This window comes from Mya arenaria, chromosome 5 (genome assembly GCF_026914265.1).
Source record: "Mya arenaria isolate MELC-2E11 chromosome 5, ASM2691426v1".
NCBI classification, from domain to species: domain Eukaryota; kingdom Metazoa; phylum Mollusca; class Bivalvia; order Myida; family Myidae; genus Mya; species Mya arenaria.
Window position 1 is genome coordinate 11,375,714 of NC_069126.1, and position 25,480 is coordinate 11,401,193.

Sequence of the window (25,480 nt, forward strand, 5' to 3'; positions counted from 1 at the left end):
CGATTTAAATACATTTGCTGTTCAGCTAATCCCCATAACCTTGTTAAATAAGTGCCAATACATCTTGAATGATAAGTCAAAGTAAGTATTTGTATATATACATTAAATGTCTGCCAGGCTTGTCGGTGACTCCCATGGTATTTAATTACATGCTAGATGACCAAGCACCCCCAAAAGTAACTGAAGAATACATTAAGAAAGACTTACAGATCGAAGAGGCTATATTCGCATTTGAGACTTCCGAACTGCGGCGCCTTAGGAGCAGGACAGGCGAACAGGAGCTCGGGCTCAGGCTCTGAAATATAAGACATTTGTAATTGCGGATTGTATGGAAATGTGACCCGTTGAGATTTGACCGTTTGAGATTTGGACGTTTTATTTATTTTTTATTATAGGAAAGCGTTTTCTCTCTCACGCGCGATTGTGAAGAAAGAACACAACTACAACGAAGTCGAAAGGACAACATTTCAGACTTAGTTATAAGATGAGTATGGCTTATACGAGAATATTATACCTTACATAAATGTGTCCCTTCTTTGTGTATATAAAGTTGATCGGTCCGTATATCAATGTATTTTAATAAAAAATCCAGGTTTTATACGTCAGCGGTACATATCATGTTTTTGGCCGGTCCGAACCTCGTCAAAAATATAATATGGACCGCTGACGTCATATAATATGGACCGCTGACGTCATAAAACAGGTGAGTGCTGCTTACAATTTTCACAACAACATTTTTTCCCAAGTAATTATTATTAGATTTGTTCATAAAACACATCAAAGGCCGGTCCTTATAATGTCATATGACCCTCAGTGGTATGTCATATTTCTTAAATACAAGACATGGTAAATACGGCTTATAAGGAAAAGAAGACAGGATAAGTGACGCTTTTAAGTTAACACAAGTTTGGCTGAGGGAAAGGTGAAGCTCAGAATTAAAGATGCTTTGGCGATATGGTCCCTGCCACTTAAGTCCGTATAAACATATCAGGTGGCAACAAAAATATTTGTTTGAAAAAAGGTTTTCACGTAACAATTTACATGCATACATAGCAAACCACGAATCTATGACACTTCATCTTACATATACAATCGGTAATGAAAGATGGCATACAACTTTGCAAGAAGAAAGTCTTAATTCTTTGTCTGTATTATCTACACTATTATGATTTTGTTATAATGGCAAAGACAAAAAAACAGCACTTAAATTAACCATTCATCTTGAGCCAAACTCAAAGTGTCTACTTTTCTATATGTATATAAGATTTTTCCACATGCTCAAAAAACAAACAAACACAATTTGCGTGTTGTTATTATTTTAAACCTTTAATGTGTTTAATGTACATGTTTAAAGATGGTTTAAATGAAATGTTCTTGTTACCTCCGCCATTGTTCAGGGGGAACAGTAGAGCGTTGGCTCCCAGAAAGAGGCTCGTGGCTGAAATATAACATGATCATGTGTTTGTTGGTAAATAATGTAGAACAAGCAAGATTTATATATAAGTGATTGATTGATTGATTGATTGATTGATCATGCTATTTCTTTAATTATAAGTGCATGTTAACAATATGAGCGTGCATTTAATGTAATTCTATCATAAACTTTCAGTATACTCTTGATTTAACAATTGCGTATTCTTGCGATACTGTAAACTATTTTCTTCAAATCAAAATGTGCTCCAAACTGCATTCGATATTTTGTTTGACTCCAATGCAAATCTCCAAGTCGGCTTAATACAAAAGATCGTAAGCCTTATTTTCTCAAAATGTCTGAATAATTCAATTCTAAATGTACTTACCAATAGTGAAGACCAACATAATTTATCCGTACTTTCGGAGTCTGTGAACGCTGATAGCTCTCTTGAGTATGATTCAGTCTCCGATGTTCATTGGTGTACATGTAGAAGTCTTATCAATCGGTCTAATATTTGAGGCCCGTCAAAATATTTTGTTTAAATATTGAAATAGATATTTCAACAATGTATCAGTTAAAGAAAGAAAAAAATGTTTGTTTATGCCTATTTTACCACTGCCAATTACGGGCCATTATAACGTGTGACTTTGAAGCCATCTTGATCGATAAACATCATTACTAACGATTCCTTATCCTACATGCCGGGCTACTGGGTCTGCAAACGGCCATATCATAACAAACCTGTGTGGGGCTCGAACCTTCGAACATTTAAAGCTTCGAACTTCCGCTCCGTCGGCGGACGCCCTAAGCAATAGACCACGAAGGCCTATATAAATAACCAAACAATAACTAGTTCAACTAACGAATGTATTTTTCCAATGTACGAAAATTCATTGATTATTGTTTCAAATCATTAGATATATTAGATGAAGCATTGGCCCTTTGACCCCACTCCAATACGTTCATGGCCGGTGGACGAATTAAAAGGCTTCTCTTAAATGTAATTAAAATCCTCACCTACATGGACCGCTTTCAAAAATGTGTATTACACATCACCAACAGAACACCATAAAGCAACTTTAGAAGCGTGCAATTTCAACATAGTAAAAAAAAAAGATATTTCTAATCCCTTGGCCATTTATAACATTTAACCACTTACCCATTTATACTGTTTATTGTTGAGCACCCATTCATAGCTCTATCTTAAATCTCAACAGAAACAGGGGCCAAGTAGAAAGTTCGCCCAATGTGATTTATGAAAATGGCACCAGAACCCCTTGACGGGCCGCGAACCTATGACCAGATGTGAAAGGTCCCACAAGATGTCAGAAAATATGGTCACCTCTCTGACACTCTCAATACTGATATGATATAGAGTTCGTCTTATTATCTAACATTAGCACATATTGGTTGAATACAGGTCATCAATGAATATGAACTACTTACAGTGATTGTATTGAAGAACAATGACTTGTACATGTACTTATGCACCAGTCAATTGTAACCACGGCCCCCCAGGTCCGGGGAATAGAGGGGACTTTGACTTTCGGTTCAGCCAACCCCGGCTAAAATCACCGCCCTGCGGGGACGAACAAATGGTAAAATCCCCGCCAAATGCCCCCCGCACCCCAGGGACCCTAGGTAAGGCCCATTCCCCGCTATATTTAAGGCGAAGACAAAACCACCGCATTCACCCGGCACTGCGGGGCCACCTGAAAGGTAAAAACACGGCCCATTTCCCCGGCTATCCCCGGTGTACCCCCGGACCTTGGGGGGGGGGGGTTACAATTGACACAATTGGTGCATTACATACTACATCTTAAGATACTGTCAGTGATCTTCAACATGTACTTGTTGCAGAGTTTTATTTTGTAATTTTTTTTAAAACATTATGATTACTTTTTTACATTCATATTGATATTTAAAAAAAACAATTTCATTTTTACTTAACCTTTATGCTAAGAATTGACGTAATAACAAAAGCTCCCAGCCAAGCATATATTAGAGTCAAAATGATGGTAAAATACAATTTTACGTTTCTTTCACTTTTTACTTAAAACTCCCTTGCATTAATCAAATATACTCCAAGTTAAGATCAACAGAAATTTAGTTTGATTTGACCAGAGCAAAACTTAAAAAACGGATATTGAATTGTCAAGAAACCATACATTTTTTTTAACAGAATCATGTTTCAGTTGTCTAGAAAGCATACACTTTTTGAACAGAAACATATCAGATTGACTACAGACCATACATTATTTGAACAGAAGCATCTACATTTTCTACAAACCATACAGAAGCATGTTCAGTTGTCTAGAAATCACACCTTATTTAAAACAGAAGCATGTTAGATAGTCTAGAACATATACAACATTCTAACAGAAGCAAGTTAAACTGTCAGCATTACATTTCATTACTACATCTATCAGACAATGTATTCATGCTATTCTTGATCCTGCACGGGGAGGACTGTCGCCTATTCCCATCTTTATCCGATTAGAGAAGGAACAGCGCCGAACGGATCCAAAATACCCGGATGGAACACATACGCTGTCGTTGTTGTTGTTGTCTTTGGGGTCGTTGTTGTCTTTGTCGTTCTAACGGTGGTCCTTGTGGTTGTTGTCTTCAGTGTTGTCGGCTTGTAATATACATATATGTTTTACTAGATAATACAAAGGAAATATCATCCTGTAACACAGGCTTGTATAAAATACATGTTTAGTTAACTATCTTGTATAGATAAAAATTTAATAGTTATTGTGATGATGATGATGATGATGATGATGATGATGATGATGATGATGATGATGATGATGAACACGACGATGACAACGAAGGTTTTGTTTATGTTGCTGCTGCTGATGATGATGCTTATGATGATAATGATGATCATGATGGTGATTTTGGTGGCGGCGACTACGACGACGACGAAGATGATGATGATGATGATGATGATGATGATGATGATGATCATGATGATGATGATGATGATGATGATGATGATGATGACGACGACGAAGACGATGATGAATGCGACGATGATAATGATGATGATGATGATGATGATGATGATGATGATGATGATGATGATGATGATGAGGATGATGATGACGACGACGACGACGACGATGATGATGATGATGATGATGATGATGATTATGATGATGATGATGCGGATGATAATGATACCAGGTATATAATACCCCAGGTAAATATTGATAGAAGTGAGAGCTCCATACCGTTGTTGCTATTGTAGTTGAGATTATTGCAGCAGTTGGTGCTTTCGTTGTCCCACCAAATGGCGTTACTATACCGGGCTTAAACGGTGTCGTCGTGTTCGTTGTTGCTAGAGTTTTAAATATACCATTGCATAAAACGCATTCATTACGTCCCATCCTATATTCCATAGTACGTCACCGATACGATACATTAGGATATTCAATTGTTGTTTCAGTTACAGAAATGCCCCTTTCTTCATACATGAATAATGCGGCTAATCTATGTTGATATTTCTTCTCCAATTTCTTTGATAATAATTTTTGTTTTGAGCCTGGGCCGAGTTTGCAATACCTTTATAAGTGGCAAATAAAATGTGAATGTTAAAAGCTGCACTCTCACAGATGGATCGTTTTGACATTTTTTTATATATTTTATATATTTTTTGTCTGGGAATGAGCCATTTTTTTGCGTAAATGTCTGGAAACCGGTGAAAAATGACGTTTTATGACAAAAAGCGTTACTAACGCTTTAAAGCTGCACTCTCACAGATATACCGTTTTTACAACTTTTTTATTTTTTGTCTTGGAAAGAGCAACTATTTGCGTAAATATCTGCAAACCAATTATAAAAGATTGCTGACAAAAGATTTGATCGCAGTTTTTCATATTTCCGTTCGAAAATTAAGGTTAATAACGGTTTAAGAAAAATGCATAAAACATTGGCTCGTTCCAAGTCAAAAATAAAAAAGTTGTCAAGACATTTAATCTGTGAGAGGGCAGCTTTAAGAAAATTGAGTTTTCAGCAGTTTTCTAAATAATTGAGATCTATTCTTTAGTGTGCTGTCTTATATAACTGAATTGATGGCATTGACGCCCAAATCAGTTTATTCTGAGACAATAAAATAAAATTAAAGTAAAAATCTGTGAGATTGCAGCTTTAAAAAATGCAGTCCATTTATGATCATATTCAATTGAAAGCCTTAGACATACAACGTCATAAATAAACAATAAAGCTCCCGGCTATAGACGATTTGGACCAAAGTTGATTATAGAAATTAGAAAGTAAGTAAGTAAAAATAGAAAAAAGCAAACGTTTTGCCCAGCGAATATGTCAAATTACCTGTCCCGCTGTCGTCAAGGTAACAGCCGTTGACATCAAACCTCAGCGCAATATGCTTCTCCCAGCCCATAGGAACGATGCGGATACCCTTGGCGAATACTGGACAGCCGAAATCGTTACTCTCAATTGTGTCACCATCCGAGTTCCCTCCAAAAACCTGGAATGAAAAAAATGAATGAATCAATTTTCGTAGAAACGCTTTAGTTTTTATTGTTCAGCAGATTAACCTCATGAAATTTAGTCTAAAGATATGTCTTATTTATTTGGGCGGATTATTTCATTGCGTCTTTTTTATGGGTAAATGGGTGCCAAAATGCATTTTCGTTTCGCTACTTTAAGCATTTTCTTGCCGGACACGCCTCGATAAGGGAAAAACACGAGGTGGCAGAAATCAGCCACCATACTTACTACACGTGTGAAATTACAAAGGCAAGATAAAGCGCATGTTAAATACATGTATGGAAAATATATCATACTTTTAATAAAACATCTCATATAAAGGTGATGATATTCTACATGTAGGTACGGTGGCGTAGAGGTGACAACGTGCTATTTTTCTTATCTCGATTGAACGACTTAGTAACTCTTTAAAACGACTTAGTAACTCTTTAAAACGACTTAGTAACTCGTTTAAACGACTTACGTATATCGTCCCTCTATTTAGGCATTACGAGATTTTCTGACATTGTTAAAGTGCAGTAATTCATAGATATTTTATGCTAGTTGGTAGGAGGGACCCCTTTGATAAATCTGAAGAAAAAAAAATGTTTTAGGTTAAATGTCACTAAATTTTGTACAGGTCAAATGACACCAAAGAAGAAGCTCATTCCCACCAAATCACTGTGGCTAAAACGACATCATTGGCCAATCAGAATCGCATAATATTATCACTCAAATTCGCGACATTGTAAACATGGCTAAGGCAAGAGCCGTTCTTCGTGCATGTTTACGTGCGGTTATTAGGCGATTCTGATTGGACGAACTATCGGTCATACTTAAATCTTAATATGCAGATTAACAACAGTGATACTATGTTTCAAGGAGGATACGGCAGATTACAAATGGTAGCTAACCTTTTCCACCCCTATGTCGTCGTTGACTGTCTGCCACGTGCTCCCATCCTCAGTGTACTCGACCTTGAACAGCGTCACGTGGTCGGTACCTTGGTTACGGCCTTGGGTAAACACACCATTCACCATAGTGACGTCATCAAACATAACCTAGAATAAGGTGCTCTGATAAATTCAATATAAATCATAACTGTTATTGTAAATGCATGTAAATCTGACGATAAAATCCGATCTGTGGACTTCACTAACCTATCCTCGGGCCATTCCGTACACTCGATTTGTCACAAGACCTAGAAGAATATATATTGACTAAGTAAGGGTATTTTGGAAAGGGATGGCCGAAATTCCCGACTGTGTATTTCCGTTTTGTTAAAATTATAAAGAACGTTATACACCAGTCTATTGTAACCACGAACCCGGCAACGCGTTCAGTAAACATGTTTGCGGCGAACGTTTGCTGTTTGATTTCCCGCTTTACGTGTATGGGCTGCGTTGCAACTGGGATACAAAACAAAACGTTTGCGAGCGCTTTGTAAACGCTCGCCTTACTGAACGCACTGCAGGTCTGGGGAATAGCGGGGACTTCGACTTTCGGTTTAGCAAATCCCTGGGGGCGTGGTTACAATTAACTGGTACATTATACTCGTAAATGAAACACATTTCAACCTGTATATGCTCCCCATTGTTATCCCCAGCCGGAGCCCAAGCACCCATGGAGACGGAGCCATTGCCCAGGGCCACCTCCGTGGTATTGAGCCGCCCGTTAGGAGGATGTCCGGTGAGTGTGGGGTCGGATTTGTAACTTGTGGCGGTTATGTGGTCATCTGGAACGGACTTCAGCAACTTGTCATTGCAAAGGGTGTCCAGTCCTGAATTGTATTTGCTGTATATGATAAAAACTATCGATTTGGTAGTAACAAAGGATACATATCTGTTCTCTTACAGGATTGTATACGACCTGCCCTGCGTTCAGTGCGCTGCGATGTTGCAATAATACACATATTCGGAACTCCTCGGCCTTTTTAAATTGAAAACAACATCGGATGAATATCGACGGTATCAGAGTGGACGGTTTACAGTGGCATTGATCTTTACATTTAACTACGCTCTAAGTAGATCGCGAAGTAATTTCTATCTAGCAGTTAAGTTTAGTGACTTTACTCATGTGAATCTTAGTTATTTATGCAAAATTACACATCAGTGACAATCGATTTAAACTTAGATATACAAAATACACATTAAAACACAACACTTCATAAAAACAATTATTTAAAATTTAACGAACTGCTTCTATTGATGTACCGGCATACGTCCGAGGTTGTTTTCGATGGAAATGGCCGAGGAGTTCCGAATGGGATTTACAACGAACTAATTTGCTAACGTTTGCTAATGAGAGCGTATATGGCACTTAACTGATCTTATGGCTCGTATGTTCAAAAGCTATAACAAAACAGTTTTGTTTATGAACACGTATACTTAACGAAACATCTCTATATGTCCACCTTCGTCACGTTGTAAAGTTTGGTTCGTATAACGATGTAACGTAGCCAACGCCTTTTATGACCAGACAAAACAGCACCAACCACATGAGCAACTTCTAATGTTCGTGATTGAAACTAATTTGCGTTTTTGATCTAATACATTAATATTGACAAATTTAAGAAAGTTTTCACTTACCATAAACATCTCTGACGACAAATAACACTGAAAAATAATAGATAATCTTTATTGGTTTTTCCTTTTACTAATAAAAAGACGTCTACATTATCAACACACTGAACACTCCTACGCGCAGGGTACAGAACGTGAAATAAATTTCTCCGTGAGCCAAATTATGATCAACTTACGCAAAAGAGTGAGAGGATACGACAACCGCTCATTAAAAATCATATTGAAGCTGATTTTTGTATATAAATAGAGTTATATTTCGTATCCTTACCCCAAACAATAAGTCTTAATCCGGTCGCCATTTTTGGTGTAATTCCTCGGATGTCATGGACAATATCTGTATATATCGTTTCCGTTGCGGCGTTATCATGCAGTATTTGTGAAGCTGATTGCATGGGAGGTTTAAATGTTAAGTTTTGTATCTTTATTGCAGTGGTTTATTTTGAAAGAACTCGTAACCATAACAATGATGTTTGTTAGGAAACATATTTGCAGTTTTTACGATTCGTTTCGTTGACAAAGTTTCATAATTCTAAGGAGACGGGCATCAAAACATCCACGAATTATTATGGCACTGGAAGACATACCCCCCCCCCCCCCGCTACCCTAGCTCCCCCCTCCAACAAGGTGTTCCCTTTGTTTTACAAGGTTATTTACCGTATATACTATGTAAAATGTTTTATTTTTCTTTTCATTTTATTTAACAACATATACACCCGGAAACAACGAAAATAATTTATAAAATGGGGATTTTATTTTTGATTTTGTGTATGTGTGGGGAGGGGGATTTGTCCTACACTCATACTTCACAATTTGCCTCAAATAATTGTCAATAAAATGCAAGTTAATGGAACTCCAATAGTCAAAATAGAGTTTTTCGTTTACTCTGCTTTGATAAATTTGATAATCTGGGATAAAATATAACACGTACATTTATATTCATCACTTTTATCTATTCAAGAGGGTTACCGCCCAGTCACGGCTGGGTTGAACGTTCTGGCCTCTAGTTAACGAAGCTATGTGGATACGTAATAACATGAAACATGTTTTTTTTTTGTCATTTTTGAGGCACACAACATTGCAAAGATAAAACAATAACATTTAAACAAGTTGAAGTATTTCAGATGAATTCAATTATATGAGAGATGTGCTCCTAATTCAAACATGATTCTGAACAACAAGCGATGTAATGATTAATAATAGTTTAAAGTCTACGGTATTTACAGAATAACCTCTTTGATAATAACATTCGGCAGTGTTGACCATGTACTTGAGGACTTTATGACCTACGTGTTCAATTCAGTAAACTTCAGTATCTCTAAAGTCTCCACCAAATAGTTTAATATCTAGGCTGGGACGCAAACAGATGGACACGCCATGTTAGAAAGACAAAACATTGCGCGATAAATTAAGATACAATGGGAACATTTTTATCGGACTGAATCGCTTCATAAACGCCGACTAGATTCTAAATTTGCGCATGCGCATTGTATGCATACGGTTGTTAAGTAAAAATATTTAAAAATGGCAGGTTATTTTATAAAATTGTTTTTAATTTTTATAATTGGTAAGTGATTTTTAATTTACTTTTACAACTGGTATGAAAATACAATGACAATAAAATTATTGTTATAAGTTTTGTTAGAGAATATAATAAAGTATTGAAATTGTACTATATATGTTTGTTCTTGGATAAAAGGTATTGGATAAGAATAATATCTTTTTGTTTATTCGCACCGCCTTTTATCTTACAGGATGTACTTATGTCGAATCCGGTAAGTAAAATCATATCTATGTCTTAGTTTATAAAGAGATATCATGTCGAAAACAATGGTTCTTATGAAGATTCCTTGTTTAATTTGAAGGAAAGTCGCAAAAAAACACGATATTTTTACTTTATGATACGATAGAAGATTACAGTAACCTTTTTAGCCCTCACCAGTCATTTAATATTTTTGTGTTTTCAGCTATTAAAACGGTTATTATCTTGTTATCAGTATTTATATTTTCCATAAATGCATTACACGCGTATTTAGTAAATAGTTAAAGGATTTCACTCAAATTTATGTTTATTATACATGTGTATGTATTATTTTTAAGAGCGTCACTTTCATAATGTTTCCGCTTAGGACCTTTCCGCAGCCGGATTTTGCGCTATCCGTTTACCGATAGTTCGAATCTCGCTGCGGGAACAACGGAATGTAAAATGCGGCAAATACGGTACCCACGGAAAGGACTCATCTATCGTTAAAAACAAAATGGCTTAGTGTTTATAAATTACCTATATAGCAAAAATGAGATCGAACAAGAACAAAGGCAAAAAAATGACCAAAAAGGAAAATAAAAAGAGACATTTTACATAAATTACTTGGACAGAATAAACCGAAGGACATAGGTTTGAAGAAAGTAGAAACATTACCAAAGACTTTCTTTAATTACAGCCACTACCCCGGTGCCGCGGTGTATTGGGCCAACACTGGAGAACGGTATTGTGCAATGCAGCAGGAAAGATCAAATACTGTATGTACTAGTTCTTTTATGTATTTATGTTAGAGTTCTTTTTAATCTTGGAAATAAATTTCGCTAACAAAACGAGCGAACAGAGCAAGGGTAGCTTCTGATTTGTAATAAAGATTAAAATAAGCTCTAAATTATCATAAGTGATTGATAGAGGATTTTCACTGGACATTGGTTGTCAACATATATTAAAATTCATACACAAATCGGCGTACTCCGGTGTATGCCGGTCATATGAGACTCCGCCAAGTCATATGACACCGACTGCTTGCAAATAGTGAAACAGGCTGAACACACCGATCGGATAGTTGCCTTTATATTGTCTTCCCGTTCAGCCTTTTTTAAAATCACAAACCAATCAGCTTGTTACACATAATTTGACAATGTACTGTAGATTTTAAGTATCTTCCATGGCCGAGAGTGTAAGATTCATCCTGACCCGAGCCTAGGGTGTTTTGCGGAAACGAGGTCTACCGAGTTTCCGCAAAACTCCCTGCGCGAGGGTTGGGATGAACCTATCTTACATGAGCGGCTATGGTAGATGCTTTTTTTTCTCCCACCTCAGTTAAACAAAATTAATTAAAAATGTATTTTTTTTTGCTGGAACTCTTTTGTGTGTAGTGAAAATGAATGCGTATGGATATGTGATAATTCGTGGTTGTCATGGATATGCGCGCAGTGATTCAGATTATGTTATTAGTCAAATCGGTCTTTAAATAGTTCGGAGGAGAGTGAAGCATTATTTCTTGAAAGGATCGTAAAACTTTTTTATGGTGGCATTTGAAACAAGAAATAATTAAATAGCATTCCAAATATTGCCACAAGAAAAGGTTTCTATGATGCTACAGACGACTGTCTTCAACAAAGGAGGTTATTACAATGTGATGTCCATTAAAATGGAGTTCCATATGGGTACCTGTTTTATCTTTGCCCGTGGGCAAGATAAGACTTTCTAGCATGGTTAAATCTACTTATCTGAGGTGGGAAAAAACAATACCTACTAAACTATATAATGTTATATATCTAATGTCAAGTCGTACAAATCTGCATATTTTTGTTCCTACAATTTGATTTCTCCCCTTTTCAGGACATGTAACGGGGCCTGTAACACTGGGTATATATTTTATACGGGTGCCAAAGAAGTAGGACTCACCTGTAACTACAGCACAGGCGCGTGGAAAACCAGCGACACTTTTCCCGAATGCATCCTAAGTTCGTTACAGTGAATGCTTACTCTTACATTTATTAGTCGGCGCCCAGAATATATACTCAAGAAATTGCCCCAACTAAGGGACCAGTTCATAAATTGCAGAACAATGCTTTCGATATTTTCACATTGCACGATAAAATGTGAAGTTCAATGTGTTTATAAAAATTTACACTTTAATTGATAATAAAACCTTAAATTATAATAGCCCTGATTATAATTTTTTTGATTAAAAACCAACTTTCCCCCAAATAGATGAAGGTTACATGGTACTATTACAATATCCTTTATGTTTCTAAAACTACTACGCAGTAATCTCCCTTGGCGAGCAGCAAAAAAGCGAGTTCTGAAAAATTAACATTGAGCTTAATTGTTTGTTTCGAAAATGTCATTCGAAAGAATATATTCCAGATAATTCCCTTTTAATGTATAGTATTTCTTATCCCCGTTCTATTTACTCATACGAGTAAAATGTGTTCACAAAAACAAATACAATACATAAAGCCCGGAATTCACAACACATGCTGGTTCAAATAAAAGGTGAATTTCATGCTTTTGAAATTAATGTATTAGACCATTGACTCTATTGTTTCCTAAGTAACGTGTGTATAGTTTTGGTATAATTTTGTTTGTACTGGAGGATTAGCTTGGGAAAACCAGAATATTTATATAATAACATATTTATAATTCCGGGCTTAAACTATTGTAACAATATTATCAACAATAATGTCCTTCGGACATATGTATACCCAACATGTTATCATTGAAATAATAACCTTTTTTTGTTATCTACATGCAAGTTTTGCTTCTCATTTTATTGCGCCGACTTGATGCTATGTTCCAATTTTTTCTTGTTTCGTTACTATTATTACTATCATTTGATATTAAAGAAGCACCATCTACCTAAGACTAAGACTTAACTAAGTATGTTGCGAAAAAGCACGGACAAAATTACCCTACTTTTTTGCCTGGACGGACATAATATCCTCCCTATACGATTTACTGGGTTCGTGTTGTTCGTGGTTTGAAATGTCCTAAAACATATTATAATACACGAACAAATCTAAAACTACCTTCCAAAATGGCAAGTTAGATGGAAGTTTCATTTAAAGGGATTTTGTCCAAATTTGCAATAATGGGTTGGCGGGGTATGGATATTGTCCGGCGGGTATTATGTGTGTCTCCAGTCTTTCAAAAACAAGACAGACCAAAGAGCTTATGAACATTGGAATGGGAATTCCTGACACGGACAGAATAAGTTAAAAATTGTCCTCAACATGCTGCATACATAGATAACTCCTGTTCATAAGATAACTTATGACAGAAAACGTGCATACATGTATTTCTGTACTTTCAACCAATTGAAAACATGTAATAGAATGCCATCACTTTCAAAATGCATTCGATTTGCAGCGGATCGATATGATGCGGATCGATGCTTGACGCACTTGTTACCGAATGTGAGCGACAGCGCTATCACAGCTTCCAGCGCATTCAGCCAATCCAAGAGTCTATATTTCGGTGCCGACAGGGGGCGCCTCGACTCCAAGATAGAACGCGTCGGTAGCGCGTACTACAGTGGCGGGTGGAAAGCCGATATCAACACTTTGGAGCAGTACATTCAGGTTAGTGATAGCTCTTGTACAGCATAGACTAATGCAGTCCTCGCGAGTAAACTCTGTATTGCTTGAAATATAAAACATAGAAATACACCAAAAGAAACAGCAACGGAAACAACGATTAGAGTATTTAACACGTTTTAGTAATCATGATAGAAGATTGATATATTTGGAAAGACTAAATGACGTCCTGTGCAGCAAAAACGATAAGATCAATATTATGTGTTTTAAGATATTGCCCGTGCTTATGTTATGTAAACGACATGGCACTTACACTTACAGGCAGAGCGTGCGCATCTTATGTAAACTAAATTGCACTTACACTTACAGGCAGAGCGTGCGTATGTTATGTAAACTACATGACACTTACACTTACAGGCAGAGCGTGCGTATGTTATGTAAACTACATGACACTTACACTTACAGGCAGAGCGTGCGTATGTTAGGTAAACGACATGACACTTACACTTACAGGCAGAGCGTGCGTATGTTATGTAAACTACATGACACTTACACTTACAGGCAGAGCGTGCGCAACTTATGTAAACTACATGACACTTACACTTACAGGCAGAGCGTGCGCATCTTGTGTAAACTACATGACACTTACACTTACAGGCAGAGCGTGCGCATCTTATGTAAACTACATGACACTTACACTTACAGGCAGAGCGTGCGCATCTTATGTAAACTACAGAGCGTGCGCATCTAATGTAAACGACATGACACTTACACTTACAGGCAGAGCGTGCGCATCTTATGTAAACTACAGAGCGTGCGCATCTAATGTAAACTACATGACACTTACACTTACAGGCTGAGCGTGCGCATCTTATGAAAACTACATGACACTTACAATTACAGGCAGAGCGTGCGCATCTTATGTAAACTACATGACACTTACACTTACAGGCAGAGCGTGCGCATCTTATGTGAACTACATGGCACTTACACTTACAGGCAGAACGTACGAATCTTATGTAAACTACATGGCACTTACACTTACAGGCAGAGCGTGCGCATGTTATATAAACTACATGGCACTTACACTTACAGGCAGAGCGTGCGCATCTTATGTAAACTACATGGCACTTACACTTACAGGCAGAGAGTGCGCATCTTATATAAACTACATGGCACCTACACTTACAGGCAGAGAGTGCGCATCTTATATAAACTACATGGCATTTACACTTACAGGCAGAGAGTGCGCATCTTATGTTAACTACATGGCACTTACACTTAAAGGCAGAGCGTGCGCATGTTATGTAAACGACATGGCACTTACACTTACAGGCAGAGCGTGCGCATGTTATGTAAACTACATTGCACTAACACTTACAGACAGAGCGTGCGCATGTTATGTAAACTACATGGCACTAACACTTACAGGCAGAACTTGCGCATGTTATGTAAATTACATGACACTTACACTTACAGGCAGAACTTGCGCATCTTATGTAAACTACATTGCACTTACACTTACAGGCAGAGCGTGCGCATCGTATGGAAACTTCATGGCACTTACACTTACAGACAGAGCGTGCGCATCTTATGTAAACTACATGGCACTTACACTTACAGGCAGAGCGTGCGCATCTTATGTAAACTACATTGCACTTACACTTACAAGCAGAGCGTGCGCATCTAATGTAAACTACAGAGCGTGCGCATTTTATGTAAATTACAATGCACTTACACTTACAGGTAGAGCGTGCGCATTTTATGTAAACTACAGAGCGTGCGCATCTTATGTAAACTACATTGCACTTACTCTTACAGCAGAGCGTGCGCATCTTATATAAACTACATGGCACTTACACTTACAGGCAGAGCGTGCGCATCTTATGTAAACGACATAGCACGTACACTTTCAGGCAGAGCGTGCGCATCTTATATAAACTACAGAGCGTGCGCATCTTATGTAAACTACATGGCACTTACACTTACACTTACAGGCAGAGCGTGCGCATCTTATGTAAACGACATGGCACTTACACTTACAGGCAGAGCGTGCGCATCTTATGTAAACTACAGAGCGTGCGCATCTTATGTAAACTACTTGGAACTTACACTTTAAGGCAGAGCGTGCGCAACTTATGTAAACTACATGGCACCTAAACTTACAGGCAGAGCGTGCGTATGTTATGTAAACTACATGGCACTTACACCTACAGGCAGAACGTGCGCATCTTATGTAAACTACATGACACTTACACTTAAAGGCAGAGCGTGTGTATGTTATGTAACCTACATGGTTCTTACACTAACAGACAGAGCATGCGTATGTTATGTAAACTACATTGTTCTTACACTTACAGGCAGAGCGTGCGTATGTTATGTAACCTACATCGTTGTTACACTTTCAGGCAGAGTGTGCGTATGTTATGTAAACAACATGGTCCTCAAATACACTTACAGGTAGAGCTGAACTCCACTATGCTGATCAGAGGTGTTGTGACCCAGGGAAGGTCAGTTCTGTCGGAGGATAGCGCCAACGAGTACGTCACTCAATACCGCATTCTCTACAGTGCCGACGGTTACACCTGGCAGCCGTACAGCTCTCGACAGGTCAACGACCAGGTATAGAGAGTGGGTGTGGAGGAAGGGTTAGTGGTTGTTTGGGAAGGTGGAGTGGTTGTGGGGGAAGTGTAAGTGGGTGTGGGGGAAGGGTGAGTGGGTGTGAGGGAAGGGTGAGTGGGTGTGTGGGTAGGATGAATGGGTGTGGGGGAAGGGTGAGTGGCTGTGAGGGAAGGATGAGTGGTTGTGAGGGTAGGACGAGTGGGTGTGGGGGGAAGGATGAGTGGGTATGGGGGTAGGATGAGTGGGTGTGGGGGAAGGGTGAGTGGTTGTGAGAGAAGGATGAGTGGTTGAGAGGGAATGATGAGTGCTTGTGGGGGAAGGGTGAGTGGTTTTCGGGGAAGGATGAGTGGGTGTGGGGGAAGGGTGAATGTGTGTCGGGGAAGGGTGAGGTGGTGTTGGGGAAAGATGAGTTGTTATGGGAGAAGGTGGTGGTTGTTGGGGAAGGGTTAGTGGTTGTGGGGGAAGGATGAGTGGTTGTTGGGGAAGGATGAGTGGTTGTGGGGGAAGGATGAGTGGGTGTTGGGGTATGGTGAGTCGTTGTGGGGGTAGGATGAGTGGATGTGGGGGAAGGACGAGTGGGTGTTGGGGAAGATGAGTGGGTGTGGGGGAAGGGCGAGTGGATGTGGGGGCAAAATGAGTGGTTGTGGGGGAAGGATGAGTGGTTGTGGGGGTAGGATGAGTGGGTGTGGGGGAAGGGTGAGTGGTTGTTGGGGTAGGATGAGTGGTTGTGGGGGTAGGATGAGTGGGTGTGGGGGAAAAGTGAGTGGTTGTTGGGGTAGGATGAGTGGTTGTGGTGGTAGGATGAGTGGGTGTGGGGGAAGGGTGAGTGGGTGTGGGGGAAGGATGAGTGGTTGTGGGAGAAGGTGGAGTGCTTGCGGGGGAAGGATGAGTGGTTGTGGGGGAAGGATGAGTGGTTGTGGGGGAAGGGTGAGTGGTTGTGAATTTCCTTTAATGGTGTCATAGGACCATATGACGAATACTGTGTAGTTTAATTATTATAGATTATTACCTTTAGTTGCCTTCAGTAAGCTGTGTAGTAACGTTACAAGTTGGAACACTTTAATATTCTTATATATATCATGTGTTCCATGTTGCTGTTGGGAAAATACACCCCCCCTTTAACACCTTGATGCGTTTAACTTCCAGTCAAAATTTATCTTAAGTGTTACACGCTGAAGTATCTTATTTTATTTTGCCAGAAAACTTACTTAAATTTAATTTTAAATTTTTAAAAGATTTTTATCATTTATAATTATATCATAAATGTTGTTCCCTTTAGAAATAAAAAATGTATTATTCAGGTAAATTTCTTTATAAAAGACCACTCCTCACGTTTTCTTTACAGTTTTTACCTGGAAACAACGATACAATCACCAAGGTGGTCAACATTCTCACCTGCCCTTTCAAGGCGAGATTTGTGAGAATCAACCCCTTGGCCTGGCACGAGAACATTGCGCTCAGATTTGACCTGTTGGGGTGTGATCCTAGCAGCTATAGTGAATATCACGATTGTAAGTGCCAAGTATCCGGTGGACTAAGACAAAACTAGATGATAGTAACCCTTTTCTTATAAAATATACATATTCTTGGGGGATATACACTAACCGGCGTACAGATATGTGTGCTATTCCGATGGCACCACATCAACAGGGAATTTTCTGCTTATTAAAAACTGTGTTTATTAGAAGATTAAAGACAGATTTCTCCCTATTTAGGTGGCGAGCCTACACGTTCAACAACAACAACAACAACAACAACAACAACAAAAACAACAACAACAACAACAACAGAAGATCCTATCACCATGTCCCCTGGGCCAAGTAAGAAACATACGATACGTTTCATTTTCTATTTAATAATGATTTAAGGTTATTTTAAGGAGCAGAATTAAAGAACTGACAATGTACAGTTATATGCATTCAGTCAACGTTGTCATATATTATGATATGTGTAAACCTCGTGTCTAGCACCGACGCCGACGGCCCGACCAACCAACTTGTGTCAACCCCTCCCTCCGCCCTCGAACGGCATGATGCACTGCGAGAAGCAAGTCGGCGTACTGTGAGTTTTTCATTTTATTTTAAACTTGAAATGTGTGTGTTACCCTGTATACGTGATATTTTAAGTTAGACAAAGAGTTTTGAAAGGACATTCCGCTTCTGTGGAACATACTACAGTCGAAACCCGTTGGCTCGATATCGCTTGGCTCGATTTCCTCGTTGGCTCGAACTTGACGTGAAGGACTGATTCCCGCTGGGCTCGATATTTGCTCAAAGTATTTAGGCTAGTCACTTGGATATCGAGTCAACGGGTTTCGACTGTATTATCCATTTCAATTAAACTGTTTCCGATGAGTTTGATGTAATATACTGGCAGTGACCAGTCAAATGTCGTAGACCACATAGACTGTAATTGACAATTTAATCAAAGAACGTCTAAGGCAATTAAGTATAATTATACTTGTTTCGATTACGACGAAAGCCTCAACCTACATGCATACGACGGAGTCCGTTACCTAAGCCATGATATATTTCCCTCGGTGAAAATCGAGCGCAGAAGCTCTTGGTTAAGAGACTGTCACCTATAACACTAAAACACTCTTATCATCAACTTTAATTTTGGTTTTGTATATTCGGGGGAAGCTTCGTACCTCTGATATTGAGTCTTTTCCGTTGTCAGGGTGATAATTTAAATCTTTGATATATTGTTCTTCAGTTCGTGTGTTTCAAACTGTGTGGACAAATACAAGTTTGATACAGATGAGATGATAATTCAGAAAGTGTGTAACCAGTCGACGGGCGTTTGGAATGGCGGGGAAGGGCTGCCAAGATGTATTTGTAGGTTACATACCACTATTACCCGACTTTTATGAACGTGAAGTTATTCGTTAGACAATATTCATTGACTTATTAAACCAGCTTATGTTAAGATATTATTTAAATTATTTTTTTTATGTGGAGTGAAAGTGATTTGGTTTGCAGGGATATATGTTGGTTGTTGCTAACAGTATTTTGTCGCTTTAAAATGGAAAAAATACCCATGAGCCCAAATATGTCCATATACGCAAACGGGTAAATTTATCTTTTATATTCATATACACAATCTTCAGATTTATTCCGTAGGTGTTTCTTTTGACTTTATCAATATTCAGGATATTGTTCTTTATTGGCTTTCTAGCTTGTTCTTCGTACGAGTGTGGATGCGTGTATCACATACACTGATGATGTAATTATTTATTCTTGTCTGTGTCAGTTTATGAGTAAGTTGACTGAAATTTGGTGACAAATAGATTTAACACGTTATGTCGACATCTGTTTGCCAACTAAACAAGATAAGTGAACAAGTCTACGCTAACTTGACAAAAAAAACCCCTGATATCTCCCTTTAGTTTGACAAAAGCAAGCCGACAAGGATATATGCTCACATCACCAGTATATACGCTATACTCCAAGAGTATATAAACAAAAAAAGAGATTAAGTATGAGTATTGACTTGAGATATATGTTTTCTGGACTCATTCAAATGATTTTAATTCTTTGTTTTCATATTCAGATAACACAGCTTTAGAACCGCAGCCACCAGCACATAATTATACAAGTAAGTTTTTTCCCTCTTGGTGTACCTCTATTGCTAGTTTCAAGCTCTTTAAACTGTATAAACGTCACAAATGAGAACACGTTAATTTTATTTTATTTTTTTTAACTTTGTGTTCATTTAAAATACTTGCTAAATTACATACAATCCCCTTAAATGTGTAGCAAAATACTAATTTACTTACAATTCGTCAAAGATCTTTATCGATACGGGCCCCGGACCATTATATTACTACATTTGCTCCAGGGGACATTTTCATCAAGAATACTAGGAGCAGTTTTGTTTCCAGGATTTTTAAGGAGTACTGCACTGTTAATTCCTTCATCCTGCACCAAATTGCTCATAAGGTTAATAGTGACCTTTACCGCCGTCAGACACTTAAGACACTGTAAATAATACAATGCTTGAGTTGTTTTTCATCTCTCTCGGAATGTTGCTGATTTTCAAACTTTGGTGTACGAAAGGGCTAATAAATCTAAACAACACGGTGCATCCAAAATGCATGGATGCAGCCATGAATAAATTTACGTTGCGCCCATAATGCATGGATGCAGCCATGAATAATTGAAAGCTGCGCCCTTAACTACAGGTGGCAAAGTACATACCTAATGGGTGCAGCCATAAATTGTTGGAGCACTATATCTACCCTTATATGAAGAACAATATATTATGGGTGCCCCTACAAAATACGGTTGCACCTGAAGGTCATTTTAGGAAATCATGGATGCATCTTTATCTGTTATATGAAACTATCGCTGCAATCATAATGTTCATAGGGTCAGTTACTCTGACCAATCAGAATTATTCTTACATGCGGGAATTGGTTCTAGTGCTTTTTATCGAATGCCAAGAAACATACACGAACATATAATTCCGTGATATAAATTTAAATAATGAATTATGATTAAATTGTATTTTCAAATAATAAATCATACAAAGCAGTATTTATAAGATTCGTTACATATCATTGATCATGCGGCAGTGTTTCTTTAATTTGAAATGTTTCCGCTTCTTCTAGTGGCTACCGGCTTCGCTAAGTTGATATGGATGAATGGCTTTTGTACAACAAAAAAAAGAATGCCGATTGCAAGCACCGACATTTTCTATTGCATCCTTATTTTTTAAATTTAATTTTGGTTGCGCCCATATATATTTAAATGTAACGACAATGTATGTTCACATTAATTATAGGCGCAATACACATATATTTAAGTCTGCAGCCACTTAGGGCGTACCGTTCATACATCTATGGCTGCATCGAATAATAATAATGCATGTACATTTGAACTTTTGGAACCTTTCGACTACCATTCAAACTTGCACTTCACTGCTATATCGTGTATATGTCCTCTTTTTAATGTGTGAAATCTTCCCTATTTCAATGGTCATTTCATGATCACGTCAAGTGTTTTGACCAACCATATCTCTCGTAAAATGCATGCCATTTTTTTCAGACGGATGTGTAGGGTTAAAGAAAGAATGTGACAGTGCTGGTAACGGAGATTTCCAGGCATGTGCAGGATGCCGATTTTTCTCTACGTGTTCAGAAGGATACCTGTATATTCGCGCATGCCCAGAGGCGTTGTTGTTTGACGCCGTTTCCCGTCTTTGTGATTACAGGTCACGATCTTGTCCTGTTGCTTAAAATAATCATTTGAATCATTTAATATTTAATCTTGGTTCATTTGTTTCATTTGTTTGCCAATAAAGACTGACATTGATTTGTTTTCTATGAGTTCCAAACGAAAGAGAATCAAACCTTATATACTGTCCTGTACGTTTATAATATCCACTGACAGCCGGCGCTCCCCCCCCCCCCCCCCCAATCGCCCCCCCCCATGCGCCCCCACCTTTAATCGTCCAAGCTTACTTTTTTCAATATAGGAGAAAAAAGAGTAATAGATTACGCTCAAAATGCACCATTTTTGACTTGAAATAGTTTTAATTTCCTACCAACACTTCAAACCAAATTCATTTTAGTTCTAATAGTAGGGGCAAGTCAAAAGATTACGCCGCCTGAATTAAGCCCACTCTTAATCCTGGAACCGCTCCTGATACTCAATACGTGTAAACTGTATTTTTTTTCAAATTAAGTCGTAAAAGGGTTAAAATAAAATTTGCAAAATAATCTGCCAAGACATACAGATTTTCAACATTCATACATATTGTCAGGTTGTGTTAAGCTAGAATATTCCTGTTACCTATCGCTTTATCCTGTACCATTATATGTTCACCTGAGTTATCCAACACAATGTTATCCCGGACCTGGTAAGCAGTCCAACATTTAAAACATCGTTGTTAACTTTAAATGTAAAGTATTTCATGATGTGCTCAACTATAAAAAATCAAAACCAGCAAGCACAGCTGTCTCACAATGTGTAAGAAGTACTGCAGATCACAAATGTGTCTATGAAATGTCCAGAGCAGTAAGAAATTTGAAAGTTAACAACGATGAATCTTATTACAAGTGGTAAAAATATGAAAGTTAACAACGATGAATCTTATTACAAGTGGTAAAAATATGAAAGTTAACAACGATGAATCTTATTACAAGTGTTAAAAAAGTTAATAACGATGAATCTTATTACAAGTGGTAAAAATTGTGATAGTTAACAACGATGAATCTTATTACAAGTGGTAAAAATATGAAAGTTAACAACGATGACGCTTTCATGTGTATTGAGTTTTGAAAGTTCACAATTGAAAGTTAACCACGATGACGCTTACTTGTTGCTGACTTAATCAAAGCTCAAAATATTCGGCTCTTAGCTATAAGCGTGTGAAATACTCAATGAAACACAACGCCGAAAGGCAGCATAGTCCGATTGTAGGCCTCCTTATAGGCCTCAATGAAAATAAGTGAAAAACAGGTATTTTAGGGCGGTTTCTGAAAATACTTGAATAAAGAAAAAAATAAGGGCTGAGTTTGACTCTGGCCGGCTAACAAGCCTCGATATTCGTACGGTATTAGGAACAAGCACTAGGCGAAAGGAAACAATTATCGGTTTAATCTTCTACTGCTACTCGTTATTTTATAAGTATATGTTGTAGTGATATATACAAATACACTCAAAACAACCAATGATTTCTATAGGCTGCTTTCTTTCGGAACACCTCGGCCATTTTCCATCGAAAACGACCTCGGATTATGGACGGTTTAATTAAAATGACATACAATCATTACATATAACTGCGCTGCAAGTAGATCGCGTAGTTATTTGATTTAGCAGTTACGATTAATGACTTCACTCTTTGGAATCTTAATTATTTATTCAAAAATACGTACAATTTACTGGCAATCAAATTAAACTTAGTTATACAGCACACACGTTAAGTCACTACAGTAAATTAGTAACGTTCAAGCGCACTTTATTCTTCTAACGTCGCCCCATTCCTAAAATGATGTCACTGGTATTTTGTCCTAGGTCACTTTGAACTAGTGCCACACCAGTTATTTATCACTAACTTGAATATACACCTCGGGTTTATTTTAATAACATTCGCTACAGAAACAGATACAAAACAAAACAAATAAGGCATTATATAGTTTTTTAAGACATTTATATACAAAAATAAAAATAAAATACAGAATAGTAAATACACATGTCAATAAAACATAACAGAAAAAAATGCAAATCACATCGACAACTTGACCAACAAATATTAAAAAAGGAGGAAGATGTTTTATCGATATTACTGGACACTATTAATATATCCTAAGATTAATAACCAATAGCTGTTTCAGCGTCCGCGACTTAAAGCATAAGCCCTTCTCTTTCGAGCTTGGTGAACGAAGGCCGCCTCAAAGTCAGCGTTGACTGTTGAAAAGCTTCCGGCATTAGCGCCTCTCCTGTTTGCGTGGTGAGAGAGGGCCGCCTCAGAGTCTGCGTTAACTGTAGAGAAGCTTCCAGCATCAGCGCCTCTCCTGTTTGCGTGGTGAGAGAGGGCGGCCTCAGAGTCTGCGTTTACTGTGGAGAAGCTTCCAGCATCAGCGCCTCTCCTGTTTGCATGGTGAGAGAGTGCCGCCTCAGTGTCTGCGTTTACTGTAGAGAAGCTTCCGGCATCAGCGCCTCTCCTGTTTGCGTTGTGAGAGAGGGCTTCCTCAGAGGCTGCGTTTACTGTAGAGAAGCTTCCGGCATCAGCGCCTCTCCTGTCTGCGTGGCGAGAGAGGGCCGCCTCAGAGTCTGCGTTTACAGTGGAAAAGCTTCCTGCATCAGCGCCTCTCCTGTTTGCATGGTGAGAGAGGGCCGCCTCAGAGCCTGCGTTTACAGTGGAAAAGCTTCCAGCATCAGCGCCTCTCCTGTTTGCGTGGTGAGAGAGGGCGGTCTCAGAGTCTGCGTTTACTGTGGAGAAGCTTCCGGCATCAGCGCCTCTCCTGTTTGCGTGGTGAGAGAGGGCGGCCTCAGCATCAACGTTTACTGTGGAAAAGCTTCCGGCATCAGCGCCTCTCCTGTTTGCGTGGTGTGAGAGGGCCGCCTCAGCATCAAAGTTTACTGTGGAGAAGCTTCCAGCATCAGCGCCTCTCCTGTTTGCGTGGTGAGAGAGGGCGGCCTCAGAGTCTGCGTTTACAGTGGAAAAGCTTCCTGCATCAGCGCCTCTCCTGTTTGCATGGTGAGAGAGGGCCGCCTCAGAGTCTGCGTTTACAGTGGAAAAGCTTCCTGCATCAGCGCCTCTCCTGTTTGCGTGGTGAGAGAGGGCAGCCTCAGAGTCTGCGTTTACTGTGGAGAAGCTTCCGGCATCAGCGCCTCTCCTGTCTGCGTGGTGAGAGAGGGCGGCCTCAGCATCAACGTTTACTGTGGAAAAGCTTCCGGCATCAGCGCCTCTCCTGTTTGCGTGGTGAGAGAAAGCCGACTCAGAGTCTGCGTTTACAGTGGAGAAGCTTCCGGCATCAACGCTTCTCCTGTTTGCGTGGTGAGAGAGTGCCGACTCAGAGTCTGCGTTTACAGTGGAGAAGCTTCCGGCATCAGCGCCTCTCCTGTTTGCGTGGTGAGAGAGGGCGGCCTCAGAGTCTGCGTTTACTGTGGAGAAGCTTCCGGCATCAGCGCCTCTCCTGTTTGCGTGGTGAGAGAGGGCGGCCTCAGAGTCTGCGTTTACTGTGGAGAAGCTTCCGGCATCAGCGCCTCTCCTGTTTGCGTGGTGAGAGAGGGCGGCCTCAGCATCAACGTTTACTGTGGAAAAGCTTCCGGCATCAGCGCCTCTCCTGTTTGCGTGGTGAGAGAAAGCCGACTCAGAGTCTGCGTTTACAGTGGAGAAGCTTCCGGCATCAACGCTTCTCCTGTTTGCGTGGTGAGAGAGTGCCGACTCAGAGTCTGCGTTTACAGTGGAGAAGCTTCCGGCATCAGCGCCTCTCCTGTTTGCGTGGTGAGAGAGGGCGGCCTCAGAGTCTGCGTTTACTGTGGAGAAGCTTCCGGCATCAGCGCCTCTCCTGTTTGCGTGGTGAGAGAGGGCGGCCTCAGAGTCTGCGTTTACT

General features: G+C 39.1%; 3 protein-coding genes across 3 annotated transcripts in view; 1 reads left to right on the forward strand and 2 right to left on the reverse strand.

Moving 5' to 3' along the window:
* LOC128235425 (uncharacterized) overlaps window positions 1-2,577 on the reverse strand; it is a 3,555-nt gene extending 978 nt beyond the window's left edge. Inside the window, exons 1-3 of the mRNA XM_052950247.1 lie at window positions 2,574-2,577; window positions 1,382-1,438; window positions 208-295 (exon numbers count right to left, since the gene is read on the reverse strand). Of these exons, the coding sequence (XP_052806207.1) occupies window positions 208-295; window positions 1,382-1,438; window positions 2,574-2,577 (149 nt within the window). The remainder of the gene's footprint in view (window positions 1-207; window positions 296-1,381; window positions 1,439-2,573) is intronic.
* Window positions 2,578-3,902: 1,325 nt separating this feature from the next.
* LOC128235426 (lactadherin-like) lies at window positions 3,903-8,792 on the reverse strand. Its single transcript, XM_052950248.1, has 8 exons — window positions 8,762-8,792; window positions 8,500-8,526; window positions 7,489-7,691; window positions 6,826-6,972; window positions 5,753-5,909; window positions 4,684-4,760; window positions 4,581-4,645; window positions 3,903-4,035 (listed from the first exon to the last, which is right to left on the reverse strand). The coding sequence occupies exons 1-8, from the start codon at window positions 8,790-8,792 to the stop codon at window positions 3,903-3,905; spliced, it is 840 nt and encodes a 279-aa protein (XP_052806208.1).
* Window positions 8,793-9,983: 1,191 nt separating this feature from the next.
* On the forward strand, window positions 9,984-21,656 carry LOC128235427 (uncharacterized). The gene is made up of 11 exons (XM_052950249.1): window positions 9,984-10,057; window positions 10,245-10,265; window positions 10,932-11,010; window positions 12,095-12,216; window positions 13,643-13,839; window positions 16,255-16,416; window positions 17,762-17,927; window positions 18,384-18,477; window positions 19,132-19,253; window positions 19,969-20,013; window positions 21,465-21,656. The coding sequence occupies exons 1-11, from the start codon at window positions 10,015-10,017 to the stop codon at window positions 21,653-21,655; spliced, it is 1,242 nt and encodes a 413-aa protein (XP_052806209.1). The 5' UTR covers window positions 9,984-10,014; the 3' UTR covers window position 21,656.
* The last annotated feature ends 3,824 nt before the right edge of the window (window positions 21,657-25,480 follow it).